At 36.7% G+C, this 15,236-nt stretch overlaps 1 protein-coding gene across 1 annotated transcript in view; it reads left to right on the top strand.

Moving 5' to 3' along the window:
- trpl (transient receptor potential-like) overlaps window positions 1-11,386 on the top strand; it is a 47,260-nt gene extending 35,874 nt beyond the window's left edge. The window contains exons 16-18 of the mRNA XM_069839985.1: window positions 1,018-1,231; window positions 3,253-3,485; window positions 6,342-11,386. Of these exons, the coding sequence (XP_069696086.1) occupies window positions 1,018-1,231; window positions 3,253-3,485; window positions 6,342-7,204 (1,310 nt within the window). The 3' untranslated portion in view covers window positions 7,205-11,386. The remainder of the gene's footprint in view (window positions 1-1,017; window positions 1,232-3,252; window positions 3,486-6,341) is intronic.
- The last annotated feature ends 3,850 nt before the right edge of the window (window positions 11,387-15,236 follow it).

Consider the following 15,236-nt stretch of genomic DNA (forward strand, 5'->3'; position numbering starts at 1 on the left):
TTCGGTAGCATTTCATTTAAATTACTGCTATATTACTTATTCTCTCATTCGTCACTGGCCAACTTTCCATACAAGAGGATTGGTTCTATAACGGATTTATATATCTGAAATTTTGTTTTAGACAAAATTCTTTTTCCCAAAAATATTAAGTCACTTAATTGGTAGTAAATATTACAGGTTTTTTGGTTCGGTTTAATATTGATTCTTTTATTTTTACCATTTTGATTTATAATAGTTCCAAGATATTCATAAATTTTCACCTGTTCTAGTTCTTCCCTGTCACAATTAATATGAATTGTACCTATTGTTTCTTCCATTCTACCTATTTGCATTACTTTACTCTTTTTGGTATTTACTATCATTTCCTTACTTCTTAAGATTTCTGTCCATTCAACCACTGATTCTTGTAATTTTGCTCTGTTTCTTCTAATATTATGCCGTCCGCATACACCAACACCTGACTATATATTGCAATAACCAACTCTCAACTTTGCTGTCCTCCTTTCGCATATTTTAATTATTTCATCCATAAAAATAATAAATAACAATGGTCTCACCCCTCTATTCATTTACATGGAGTACACAATAATAAAAACAAACGATGTTAGACTTATATTACAACTGAGATACATTTAAACTACATTTGATTCGGTGTATATTTAAAAAAATATACTAGTTGTTCGGCTATTAATGAAAATGACCAGTTACCAGGTCAAACCAGTAAGCAAAAGTAACCGCTAATTAAGCAGTTAACCATATGAAAATAACCGGTTTATTTTTGTCCATCCCTAATCTAAACGAGTTGGGACATGACTCTTATGTTATAAATTATACAGAGTAAAAGTACGGTACTAACTTTTATTGCATGTAAATTTGGGCGCCGGTAGTATGAATTGATGTTTCTATATAGAACAGCATTAATACAATCCTGCAAACAATAAGCTAATAACTTTCATACTTATCTTTGCTGAAAATTATTTCGACACAATGAAGCAAGTCACACTGATTTTATTTCAGCAATACTTGGTAAGAAGATGAAGGTATGGGAGCGACGCCTGATGAAGGACTTCCATGTGACCCCCGTAACTGCTGAAGAAGACATAGATCAATTGCACGAGCCTCCACCAGAGAATGAAGATTCACTGGCTCGGTTCAGGCGAATTGCAAAGCTGGCAGTGCTCAATTCCTCTTCACACAAATGGGGACAGGTCGTGCAAGGAGCATGCGAGGCGTAAATACATTTATCACACTAAATTTTGTACTCCTAAATGTTTGTATAACAGAAGAACAAACTAGAGAGACAAAAGGGAGATTCGCAATTTTATTGTTTTCAAATAATGATGTCAAATAAATGGATGGTTGAAGCACAATGTAAGGACATCAGTAATCTTGATTCTAAACTAGATTGATTTGAAGATTACAAATTATTTATTCCTTTATTAATGGGACACGTGTGCTTAAAGTAGCGTTTCTCAAACTATGGTCCGCAGACCACTTGTGGTCCTCGAAATCTGCCTTTGTAGTCCTTCAAAAAAGGCAGAAGAAAAACGATAATTCAAACAAATTGCATATCACTGAAAATCTTAGAGTTTGGAAATGACACATAGCAATCGCCTTTCACTTTTTCTCTCAGTACTGACATTTTATGAAATTTATTACCCTCTTCATCTACTGACTTCCCAATCTACACTCAACAACAAAAAAGGGATTTAAAGCACTATGAACGTGGTGTTTCTCGCCATCTTTTCCCTGCACATCTGGCGCCGCCCCTGTAACCCAGCCAGGGACCACCAAATTCATAACAGAGGACCGAACCTTTTCATGTATTTATGACTTTCTTAGTAGTTTTGCTGACACCCAGTCTGCACATTGAAATGGTCACGTTCTGTACGTCGTACACTAATAATACAACTCTGAGGTCACAATTTGAAACTTATTTTCCAAGTAAATATGACGAATTTTCATGGGTTCGTGATCACTTTCATTGCGATATTGAAATTAACAAACTTTCATTGAGTGAAAGAGAACAGTTAATTGAACTCTCGAATGAAACCAGACTTAAAATGAAATTCCAAGCAGAAGGTATGGTTAATTTCTGGACCTCATCACAAGTGAAAAGAGAATACAGTGAACTGCACAATGGTGCTTTAGATATTTTAATTCAATTTGTTTCTACGTATCTGTGTGAGAAAGGTTTTTCATCACAAACTCTAATAAAAAACAAAGTAGGCTATCGAAATCAACTTGATGTATGTGACGATCTCCGACTTAAGCTTACCAGCATACGTCCAAATATAGAACAACTGTGCAAGAATCGGCAGGCTCATCCATCTCATTAATGTGAGTACCAGCATTTATTTAATTTTTTTTTTTTTTTAGTTAATAAGTTAAAGATTATCCAAACTCTAATAGCTTGAATTATTAAAGAAACAAAAATGAATTTTCTTCTATTAACATTAGCTTAATTAGTTAATACTAATATAAAATTAATTTAATTTAAAATATGCTACAAAATGATAAATTTGCTTTCGAAGGGAACAAGAGTAAGGTGGTCCGCGGAACTGTAATGACTTAAAAAATAGTGATCCCCACTTCAATAAAGTTTGAGAAACGCTGGCTTAGGGAATATATGCATAGGATGAAACTTGATGTCTATCATCTGTTATCTTCTTCTGCCTCGAACATTTCTTCTGTTCACCATTCCTTCCAGTGCATTCTTCAGTAGGCAGTTTCTTCTTAGCCAGTAACGTAGACAATTTCTTTTTCTCTTTCTGGTCAGTTTCTGCATCATTTTTCTTCACTCATTCCTTCTAATACAGCTTCATTTCTAATTCTGTCTGTCCATTTTGCACACTCCATTCTTCTCCTTATTCACATTTAAAATGTTTCTAGTCGCTTCTCTTCACTTCGTCGTTATGTCCATGTTTCTGCACCATACAATACCACCCTCCACACAAAACACTTCACTAGTCTCTTTCTTAGTTCTTTTCCCAGAGGTCCGCAGAACATGCTCCTTTTCCTATTAAAAGCTTCCTTTGCCTTTGAAACTGATGTTCCTATTTATAGTACACCTCATGTATTTGAAGGTGTCCACTTCTTGCCCTGCCTCATTTTGAATTCGCAAGTTTATCTTCTTCAGTTTTCTTCCAATTACCATTATCTTCATCTTGTTTGCATTTATTTCTTTATATATTTGTGTAAATTGTTTTGTTATTGTATGTAACCTATAACGATATAATATGTACTTCACAGATCTCAGATTGGACGATGCAACAATCGTGAATCCTTCATAAATCAACAAAATCTACAGAAAGCCATGGATCAAGCTCGTAAACTGGTTAACCGCAGTCCGACTCCTGGGGCCTCCAGGACAGCCTCGCCTATCCCACTGCCTGAGACAACAGCAGAATCGATCATGGAACTTCTCAAGGACTTCCAAGAGCAGACAGGCGAGACTGATGTCAACAAGAAGCCACCAAAAGGAGGTTGTCTAATTTTATACTCTATTAAATTTTCTTTTTTTCTTTTCAAAGCTCTATCTCCCTTTTGAATTTAGTTGCACTGTATCCTAAATAATATTATACTCGACCTAGTTGTAACAGTGTGTGAGAGTGCGTTAGTGTCTGGAATGAATATTTGGAATTTTCATCAGCCCAACGATGTTTTAGCTTTTGCACAAGCTCATTTTCCACCCAAGGTCATTTTCCACCCAAGCTTGACATCCTTTGGCTGAATTCAATTACAGTGAAACCTCTGTAAGACGCTCTTCAAGGGACCGCATAAGAAAAGCGTATTAAACAGGACCAAGTATTAGCGAGAGTGGGTCATTTTTGGATTTTTTAAATTTTAACACAAAGATATGAATCAGCATAAACATGTGTTGAAGAAATTTAAGGATTAAATAATGTAATTATGCAGGATAAAAGGTTATTTTATTTTCTTTCCTTTCAGAAAATGTCAGAACAAATATACTGTCTTATCAATTAAAGTACCCCTTTATTAAGAAAGTCAAAAATTGTTTTTTATCTTGCACTTAATCCAGTATTATGAATAATTGAATTTTTCCACACAATTTAAATCGGTAGTGACGTCAATAATTTGACTACTAGAAACATTAATGAATCTACGAATCACAGACACCGCGGCAAGGGCTTCATTCCTCTTCATCTAGTCATCACTGACAATGCGATTTAAAACTGCCAGCAAGAAGGACAGGCTCTGAATACCGTAGTCTTGCAGGTACTCAAGGGTCGCATTCCATTCTATTGTATTCACTAAACAAAGATTCCTACAAATCCTTGAATATGTGTGTGCCAGCAGTAAATGTAGAAGTCGAAGATAATTTTCTCAGTATCCTTTAAAGTAGCCTACGATTTTTTAGAATTTTCAACAGATGAAAGAGTGTGTTAAAGAGGATGATGAGCATATTAAGCGGTGAATTTTGCATTGTTTTATATAGGGATGTCAAGGGACTGAACGAAAAGAGCGTGTAATGAGGGATAGCGTAATAAACGGGCGTGTATTATCGGGATTTCACTGTATTATGATAGAGTTCATTCGCCTAAATTCTAAATTAAGACAATTTGATTCTCCCCCTTGCCTAAATCAATTTAATTATTAGGCCAGACAGATAATTATGTAATTCATAAAGGTTACAAATTTGGAACTTAATGGAATATTCTTGTTATAATAAATCATGGGCATTCATTTATTTTATTTTCACTTTACATAGTTACTGTTGAATAGCTGGTTCGTTTGCCTTAATTTGAACATTTATTATTGCCAGATCTTGCTTTGTAATTTATCATTTATCTTGATATTCTGCATGTTTCTATTCTCACAAGAAGCTGACGCCACTTAAGGTGATGCAGTACTGAAAATAGTCGAATTTTGACAAATTGTATTTTTTTTTTTTTTTTTTTTCATTTTCGTGCTAAAAAATGTACGGTTTCATGGGGAGTATTTTTGTAAAAATTTTATGGCATAATTACAGTATATTAAATCTACAAATTAATTGGTAAAAGTTGTGTTAATGCACGAGTGAAGTGTAACCAAAACTTTAAATTTATTTATCTCAAGAAAGAAATTTTCTATGTTTTCAACGACAAATATTAATTTTACTATTTCTCTGTAGTTAAAGCCAGAGTGATGAAACTTGGCATACTTATTCACTAATATCTCTGTTGTGAAACGAAGCATTTGATTGGCTGTATTAAGCATAGTTTTGTTGCTAGAGAATTATACGTATTATTTTTGTATTAATATTTGAACAGCGAAGAAATTAACTTATATTTTTTTTACAAATTAACAAATTAGAATAGAGCATTACTAATGCTCCACTGCACAATATGCAGTGTTACCTTTAAGAAAAAACTAATTAAAAAAAATTGGCCTAATTTTTATTTTTAGAAATAGGATTTTCACTAAGAAAATTAAAAAAAATAAATTTAATTTTTTAAGTGTGTATAAGAAAACACTGAAATTTATAATATGTGATTATGATATTGATATGAATATTCAGGAATAATTTCAAGTCTCTAGCATATAAATTGTGGATTTTAGAAATGTCAGTAACACATCACTTTAAGTCGATAGGGTGAAGGGCACTAAAATAATAAATGACAAGTCCACTGCAAGAATGATGGATGTCGTTGGAATACATTTCTCAGGAGAAGCTTGAAGTTAAAGTTATGTTTTATTTAACGACGCTCGCAACTGCAGAGGTTATATCAGCGTTGCCGGATGTGCTGGAATTTTGTCCCGCAGGAGTTCTTTTACATGCCAGTAAATCTACTGACATGAGCCTGTCGCATTTAAGCACACTTAAATGCCATCGACCTGGCCCGGGATCGAACCCGCAACCTTGGGCATAGAAGGCCAGCGCTATACCAACTTGCCAACCAGGTCGACTCTCAGGAGAAGCAATTGAAAGTTTGAGATGCTTAGCACTCAAAGCTTAATTGTGATTTTCCGATCATTACTGAACAATGACTATCAGTGTTAATGCCATATAACTCTCTTATGTACATTCTGTATGTCTTAAGCTATGCTTTGACAGTCTTGGTTCATTTTCGACAAAAAAGTAACATCCATCATTCTTGCAGTGGACTCTTCAAATGGAATTACTCTGTACGCAATTATCTATAAAAACTAAACCACTGGAGAAAGGTTACGAGTAAGGCAAAAGAAAAACAGAGATGATATTGGAACTGGCTTCAGTCTGGATCCTGAAGTAATTACTTAATGAATGGGTGAATGAATGAACAAGTGAATGGATGGATAAATGTAAAATACATAGAAAGAAAGAAACTAAGCACTGATACTTATTGTTCTTGTGTTAGGTAATGGAGCAAGTGCTCTGCTCCTAGCAGTACAGAGCAACCAAGCATCTCGTTCAATCACACCAGCCTCAACTATGAAGCCTGCAAAAAGTGGTCAGAAGATGGCAGAGAAGAAAGAATCCACAGAGACAGGTAGCAAACCAAGCGTATCTGGCAGCAAAGCAGATGACTCTAAAAAACCGACAACATCTACTGCAGAATCTGCTAAAACTGAAAGCAAGTCCGTAGATGACACATCTTCTAAAGGGCATCGTTCAGCTGGCTCCAGTAGCTCTAGCAGCGATCCAAGTCCTCTTATCCCTGCTAGAAGACCCAATGGTGAATCTCCTCCCAAAGTTATAAAACGTAAGGCTCCATCACCAGTTACAGATACAACAAAAACTGGAGACCAGTGTAAAGATTCTGATGCTTCTGCTACTACTGTGACTACTACTACAACTGCCACTACTACTGCTACTGCCACTACCACTACTACTGTTACTGCCACTACTACTGCTGGTGTTCCTCCTGCTAACTATCCAGTGATACCACCACCGCAGCCAAAGGCGAGCAGCAGTGAAGTTAAGGAAAAGCAATCAGAACCTCAAACTGTTACTACAATGCCAGTTGACGACCCCAAACCAGAGAAAGCTAAACCTGAAACAAGCAAGCAGTCTCCTACAGTTCCAAAATTCGAGATGACGCTGAGCAAATCTGAGAATAGTAACAATGTAAATGTGAGTATGGAGCCTGAAATGGTTGCTAGTTCCAGTACAGAGCAACTTTTAGGGGCTGCTACTTCTTCACCAGCACCACTTAGACCTATAAAAAGGATTGATGATGTTAACACTATTAAAAGACAACCAAAAGGCGGTTGGTTGTGAGCGAGATCAGGTTGTATAATCTGAAAACTAGTCATATTTGCTCACCTTGCTTTAAAAGTAGGTATATTCTTCAAATATCTGACTGCTTGTTTGGAATAAAATATATATATATATATATATATATATATATATACAAATAGAAAATAGAGAAATACAAAGAAACTTGTAATTAAAAAAAAAATGACCGATAAACTCATAGAAAGTTCGCGAGTGTGACCTAAGAGTAGTGGATGAGGGAGAAGTTTCAGCCAGTTTATTTCTGAATTTTCATCCTTGTACATAACTCCATATAGTCATAAATTGAATAAGATTATTAAATTTATTTCCCGAACATGCTATTGAGTCAACTAATAATCAAGAAATCCAATTAATATGATGCGTAGTCTGTCGGTGTTACAACCAAATGTTTCATCCACTACGCATCCTATCAATGCCGGCCGTGAAAGCCTACATTCCAAGACTAATTAATGTGGTCTATTATTCTGGACAGCATGGATTAAGAAATCGATAGACGAATAGCATCGCATGAAAAAGTTTTGGGGTCTGTCCTTGATCCTAATGGACAAGAACCAGAAATTGCCGATCTTCAACAGCTGCATTGCACCTGTACTTCTGTATGGGGCGCAATCCTGGTCACTCACAAAGAAACATGCATTAAAATTAGGAAGATGTCAAAGAAGAATGGAAAGGAAAATACTCGGAATAAGCCTGAAGGACAGAATCAGAAACGAAGAAGTACGGCGAAGAAGTGGCATAGAGGACGTGGTCACACTCGCTAATAGGATGAAACGGCGCTGGGTAGGACACGTGGTACGAATGCAACCTACCAGATGGGCACACATGGCGACACTGTGGGATCCAAGAATTGGCTGGAGAAACCGTGGACGACCGAGAACCAGATGGGGGAACGAGTTCAGGTTGCAGCTAGGAGGACTATGGACCAGATTAGGACGCCAAAGAACACGGTGGAAGGACGCAGTCAACCAACTTTGAGAGGCAGCAACAACAACCAGGGCTAGTGAAATTGTGGGAGGGGGGGGACTAGGAATGTAAATAGACCATCAGGTCGGCTCTTCTGATGGTCAAATCTCGAGCCACCCCTGCCCAAGCAGGAGGCCTTGCCCCACTGGGGATTTACGGCTTTTATTATTATTATTATTATTATTATTATTATTATTATTATTATTATTATTATTCTGGATTGATTAAAGTAAACAACCACGGAACATTTTAAATTCATGTTTACGCATATCGAAAATGCATTTTTTTTTTTTATTATCAGCTGCGATTAACAACCTTGTTCATATTCCTTGCAGCACTAAACATATATCACTAGAATATACATGAAACTGAAATTTAACATTCAATAAACTATTCTGTTATATTGTATTTTCAGACTTTCACGGTGAATATGATAAGAAATAGACTTTTGGGTATTCCACCGTGTCCTGGTACTTACCTCCAGGTGACTGAGCTCAGAGTAACCAGACATAAAGAGTCCAACAGAGTAGGCGATCCATCTGGCCATACTGGTACCTGATGTTGGAACCTACATGTAGTTCCAAAATATTGGAAATATTAAGTTCCAAGACACGGTAGAATACCCAAAAGTCTATTTCTGATCTGGTCTGCAGCTTTATCTTAAAACATGTAGGTGAGGGAGAAGTGTCAACGAGTTAATTAGCAATTCACACCTTCCTAAGAAACAATGTCAGCTAACAATCAATCAGATTGTTTAGTGTCAAAGTATTGAATAGACCCCATTATATCTGATGATATATACTAAACTGCCTTCATATATTTAAAATTACACTTTTTCACGAATCAAAAATTCAAAGGGTGTAACATTTTGTATAATCTACTACAAATTAAGAAATGATAAAGATGTAGAAATTGCTTCAAATAATGAACTATGATTTACAATTTAAGTCCTGCACCATAGCATTGCGGTCTATGGCATCATGCCATCAACCACTGAGGAGTAACGGTTAGCCTTCCTAACGGTCCGGGCCGGGTTCAAATCCTAGTTGGGTTTTTTTCCGAGGTTTTCCCTCAACCACTTGAAGCAGAATTGCTGGGTAATTTTTGGCGCTGGACCTCGGACTTATTTCGCCTTCATTAGTATCATTCCATTAAACATCTTAATAGTTACAGGTCGACCAGGAGGACATGGTGGACGTGGTTCCAGGATCCACCTAAAGATGGCATCTGTCTGCGGGAGCTGCACATATCCCAGAGAAGCTGCAGGAATTTCAATAAGCGGACTGCAGTTAAACTGGGGGAAGTGTAGCTCCCTTGGATAGATGGCGCCTTGGTGAGTCATGGAATCGATGATGGCATGTCTCTCTGGTTAAGAATGCAGCAGATTTATCCACGTGAATTGCGAACAGATGCCATCGATCTGAGGAGGCTGCAGAGGAACATCACAGGGAGGTGGAGGGGTGCTCCTGTTCAAACGAACTCTGTCAGACTTGGATGCTGTGGCTAAATCGATAAGATGGCACCACACAGTGAATCACGTGCTTCATGAGCGGTCCTAAGGACTTCAAAATCATCCCAATAAAAGGAGATTGCATAACAAGCCTAAGACTGCGGTGCTTGTCTACAGGTCCTCCTCCAAAGGAAAAAAATAAGGCATTATGCTTGAAACTTGCATTACAGAATGCATGCTGGTTCAAGTCCTCATGAGGAAGGACTTTTCTCACGAAATTTCAGCCAGTGTATGGGACCAGTGCCCATCCATCGTCGTAATGAATTTGGGGAATTACGATAGGTAGTGAAATCCAGTTAAGGAAACCAGCTATAACAGCTAGTGGGATCATCGTGTTAACCACATGATACCTCTGTTCTGATTGCATGATCATTAATTTCTGTTGAGGTATGTGGACGTGAGGTCAGCAGTTGAACGACCTTGTGCCTTCATGAGTTGTCATGCCATGGATTTAATAATTTACAAAAAGAATACTTCTCTAATATGATTTACATTTCCACAAAATCTTTACTTTCTTTTTTTCATGAAGCTGTGGCCTCTCTAGGTTCTGATTTGAAAATATAAAATCATTAATTTTTCTTTTTAACTGCTATGCCTTCATAAGCAGTTGTTCAAAAATGCTTGTAAACCTGGTGAGAAATGTAATTTCATTTGTGGAAAAAAAAATTGCACTAGACTTAAAACCTAAACATTTGTTGCAATGTTAATAAATTCCCAATGCAGATGATATGATATTAAAGATCTACAGTCCACATCTGTGGAGTAACGGTCAGCACGTCTGACCGCGAAACCAGGTGGGCCAGGTTCGATTCCCGGTCGGGACAAGATACCTGGTTGAGGTTTTTTCCAGGGTTTTCTCTCAATCCAATATGAGCAAATGCTGGGTAACTTTCGGTGCTGGACCCTGGACTCATTTCACCGGCATTATCACTTTCATCTCATTCAGACGCTAAATAACCTAAGATGTTGATAAAGCGTCGTAAAATAACCTACTAAAAAAAAGATCTACATTGGCAACTTATTAAGAATCGTAAATGTAATTTTTGTTTGAGATTAAGCAGTTATTACTTCCAATAAAGGTAAAGGTTAAATTTTATAAATACCTAAGTAAACTACTGTATTTTCATATCCTGGCCAAACTTACAAAATGTTCAAGATCTTCTAATAATAAAATATCCAGTGATAGTATATAATCAATGATAATTATTTCGTTTCAGTTATGCCATAATTTGGCTATAATAAAGTCATTTGAAATTGGACATATCTAATTTACGATGCATAAGGTTATCTATTACTGCCTTTCTTCTCATTTTTTTGACATTTAAACAGTATTTCGCATGGAGCAGTAGTTCTTAGTGGTAACTTTTGGTATCTGTGTTTTAAGTGGCTTAAGTATTATTTATTTCTGTTGTGGATAAAATAATTGTAACCACTACCATTTTTTTCTGATTCCGAACATTCTAAATTTAATTTTTTCTCGGATGATATTAAAAAAACCTGTAATATTTCCTGTATGCTTTGAGTTTGTATTGGAGCAGCATCATTTATAATGTATTTTCTTCTTGCACTTATCCAATAGACAATACATTATATGGCTTGTGCTTGTATTATATTATTATTGTTATTATTGTAAATAAGTTAAAACTTTATGAATATTAATCGTAATAACAAATAAAATATTAATTCCATAACACTGCATTTCTAACTCCCTGATTACATATGCGTACCCGACTCATATTCACTGACCAACTTTAAACACTAATACCACTGGTAAAATGGTATACTATAAATATAGTATAAAATATTGAGCTACCCGCATAACAGTAGTGCAAAGTGTGAAAATCGAGGTTACAACTCAGAAAAAAGCGGCTATAAGGGTCCCCACCTCCCACCCGTACAGATTTTGTGACTAATGTCAGTGTCCAGACACAACGCTATAGCAGTCCAGATTGTCCCCCACCCCCCCAGATTATTTGTTAACGCGAATGTGTTTTTTTATAAAGAAGAATGGCTACGGGAAGATAAATTCAAAAAGTGGCTAGAAAAGTGTCATGGTATCGGTTTGGCAAAATCTATTTTCCGTCCAACAGTTTTTTTTTTCAATTAGAAGTGAAGGTACTGCTGCGTTAGAAAGCATAATATCACAGTCTAGTACATAGTCTAGTATATACAGTCACGAAGCTTGAGTTGTGAGGGTACTAGGAACAATAGACTGTGCCAGTACTATTTCGCATTGTCTATGATGAGGCGATAGTAGCGATCCTAGTGGTTAGCAACTATCTATGGATGCATATTCCCTACGTATTGAGCTTCGTGACTGTATACTGTATACTATAGTCGCGACGCTGTTATTCCTGGCGTGACTTCTCCTCTTTGTAACGTCTTCGGAAGTGAAGGCTCTATAAAGTCTAGGTAGGTAGTATCGTTCGCCATTTCTGTTCTTTCGTTGCCGAGCTACCATACGAGGAATCTATTTGCCACACCGTTAAACATTATCATGTCGTAGCTCCTATGATAATAAATCAAACGCACTGTAATTCAGCAAATAATTAAGCAGCAAATAACATCTTCGTGTGCTTTCTGCAAACGCCAACGAAAGAGCCAAAATGGCGGGCGATTATATTAATTATTTATCGAGCCTTAAGAAATGAATAACGTCTTCCTCAATGAATCACAAGATGCACACGTTTAAATGTAGCCAACCTGCAACGCGATTGGCTGCCGGAAATTAGAGCGACGGAACTATAGACTGTGCTAGTACATAGCCACGAACCTCAATACGTAGGAAATATGCATCCAATGACGAACTTCAGTTACTAGCCTCTAGGATCACTGAAAAGTAATTTCTTGTAACTGCCATGTTATACATAATATGGCTAAGAATTCAAGCGAACCTAAATAATGATGAGTTAACATTTCCTGAATGTTATATTTCTTACATAACTATATGAGCTTTGTAACAAAAAATTTCAATCCTGTATTAGTCGTAATATCACATTTCTTGTGATATTCCACGGTCAGTTGGATGCTTCGGAGCACCAAGAAGTTGCAGAGCTATCCCTCAAAGGCATTCCTATACAAGCGTGTCCACTGAGAATGCAAGTCTTTAAATTGTATTTATCACACAATACATTTTTCTGGTTGGAGTTCGTACTTTCTACCAGAAAGTTTGAATTTCTCTTGCATTTTCCGTAGCACTATCTTGAATAGGTCACTTTTTGTGGAGGAGGAAGGCTTAAAACCTAATGGTTTGAGGGTCACTTGCTTCTGGTTTTATGTAGATACACTGGCCCCACCTAATAAGCAAATGCCACAATGTTTCTTTAATTAAACTGTCCTTCATGGCTGCAGATTCTGCTTTTTACTTGAAAAAATAAAAATAAGATAACAGCCATAATACAGAAAATACAAGGGCCTTAAGCTACTAGTAAATTTTGAGATATTGCAAGTAAAATTTGGGATAATTAGTTCTGCACAAATATGAACAACATAAGATGGTGAGACAATTAAAAACAAAACAATTATATTTCCCACCAAATATATTTGGACGACACCCTAATGTATATGGTAATTTATTGCATAATCAATCTATTAATGATCAGTCAATCAGCCATTCAATCAGTCAATATCAGTTGGTCAATCTTTCAATCAATATATCTAACAAGTCAGGATTCACCATAAACATAAGATGCCTAACTTGAATTATAATTGAATCTTTAACTTGTTTTGCAAAAGTATTCCCCAAAAGTGATGTACGTATAGGATTGGGTAGATAAAACCAGCCCATCTCATCTCATTTGATTTGAAACAAACTTTTTTCAAAGAAATGGAATAAAATTAATAAATTAATGTGTCCTGTACTAACCTTCATAACAGATGTTAAAATTGCCCTCCACAGTCGTCTAGACACTTCTGTACACATCTTAACAGGTTCATATAGACACATGCCAATTTCTCACAGTTGATAATGTGGATGCTATTCCTGATGTTATCCTTCAGATCATCCAAGTTTTCAGCTCGTACTTTTTCCCCTTCGAGTACCCCCATAAATAAAAGTCACATGTCGACAAATCTGGTGACCAAGATGGCCACAAACCTTTGCTCATAGTCCGCTCTTCAGTGAACATCTGATGAACAAGCGTAAGTGACCTCAGATGTGTAAGATGTTGCTCCATCTTGTTGAAAGAAGCCGTAATTACGCTCCTCTCCTATCGGGGATAAAATCCATCCAAGAAGATCAAGTAATTATACATCCGTGTTGATTGTGGTGTCTAAGAATATTGGACTGATAATGCATTTCGCAGTCATAGCGCACCACACACCGATCTTTTGATCGTGTAGGGGTTGCTCGTACACTGTAGTCACATCGCTATTATTTTCAGCGTGACTCCTCTTCTTATGCCTTAGAAAATGAAGGCTCTATAAAGTCTAGGTAGATAGTATCGCTCGCCATTTTTCCTTCTTTCGTTGCCGAGCTACCAGATGAGAAATATATTTGCCGCACCGTTAAACATTATCATGTCGTAGTTCCCATGATAATAAATCAAACGCATTGTAATTGAGCGGCAAATAACATCCTGAATTGAATTGAAAGAGGAGAATTGGGAGGACAAATTTAAAAGGTACGCAAAACGCGTCCTTACAAGGGGTTCGGGACTATAAGAAACTAAATATGTGAGCTCCAAGCCTGTTGGCCACTAGTCTCACTCTGGTTTACGCTGCTCCACTGAAGGAGTTCTAGAAAATTTTGAAGGGGAAAAACCGAAAATGGACGTAACCTCTTAGGTACCACATACGCGAGGGGACGGAAATGTAATCAAAGTGATCACAGGACGGGACGAGTAGGAAATGGCTGGTGTAAATCTGCACATTGAAAATAACATCCTCGTGTGCTCTCTTCTTATGCTGTGGATGGGTCGGTTTTATCTGTCCAACTATGTATTAATGCACCTTCGCTTTGGTCCCCAGTGTTGCTAACTTGGGGGTTTTCCCCCAAAATTTGGGGGGGAAACATTTTTCTAGGGGGAGGTTGGGGGAATTTTAAGGGGAAAGAAATTTTAGAGGGGTTTTTTGGGGTGTTTTTTCTAAACTACGTCATTAGGATTTATTTTTAAATTAATTACAGTGAAACTACTGTGTTGTGTAACTGAACAATGAATATCATGATCATGAATCCTACCTTCAGCAGGTATCACGTCTTACAAGCATGTTTCCTCACTTGCTCTCTTTATTACTCGTGTTCTCCTTGTTTTGCTTAAGTCATGGCCTACACAACAATAGCGTCTGCAGTAAAATGCAGTTAAACAATTTCCCCAATCTAAATTTATGCTTTTGATGCAACTGATTTTTATTTCTATTATATACTATGTTTTCTTTATTATATTTCAATTTATACTAAATATTGCACGCAACAAATGCCAGTCACGTGAGCTATGAATAACAGTTTTAGTTTGAAACTAATTGTCTGCTTGCCCAAGTAAAAGTTGGCACTCAGCAAGATGAAAGTGTTATGGACTTTCAGTGTACTGTGGCAATACTTGC

Source organism: Periplaneta americana, chromosome 11, assembly GCF_040183065.1.
Source record: "Periplaneta americana isolate PAMFEO1 chromosome 11, P.americana_PAMFEO1_priV1, whole genome shotgun sequence".
In the NCBI taxonomy this organism is placed as follows: Eukaryota; Metazoa; Arthropoda; class Insecta; order Blattodea; family Blattidae; genus Periplaneta; species Periplaneta americana.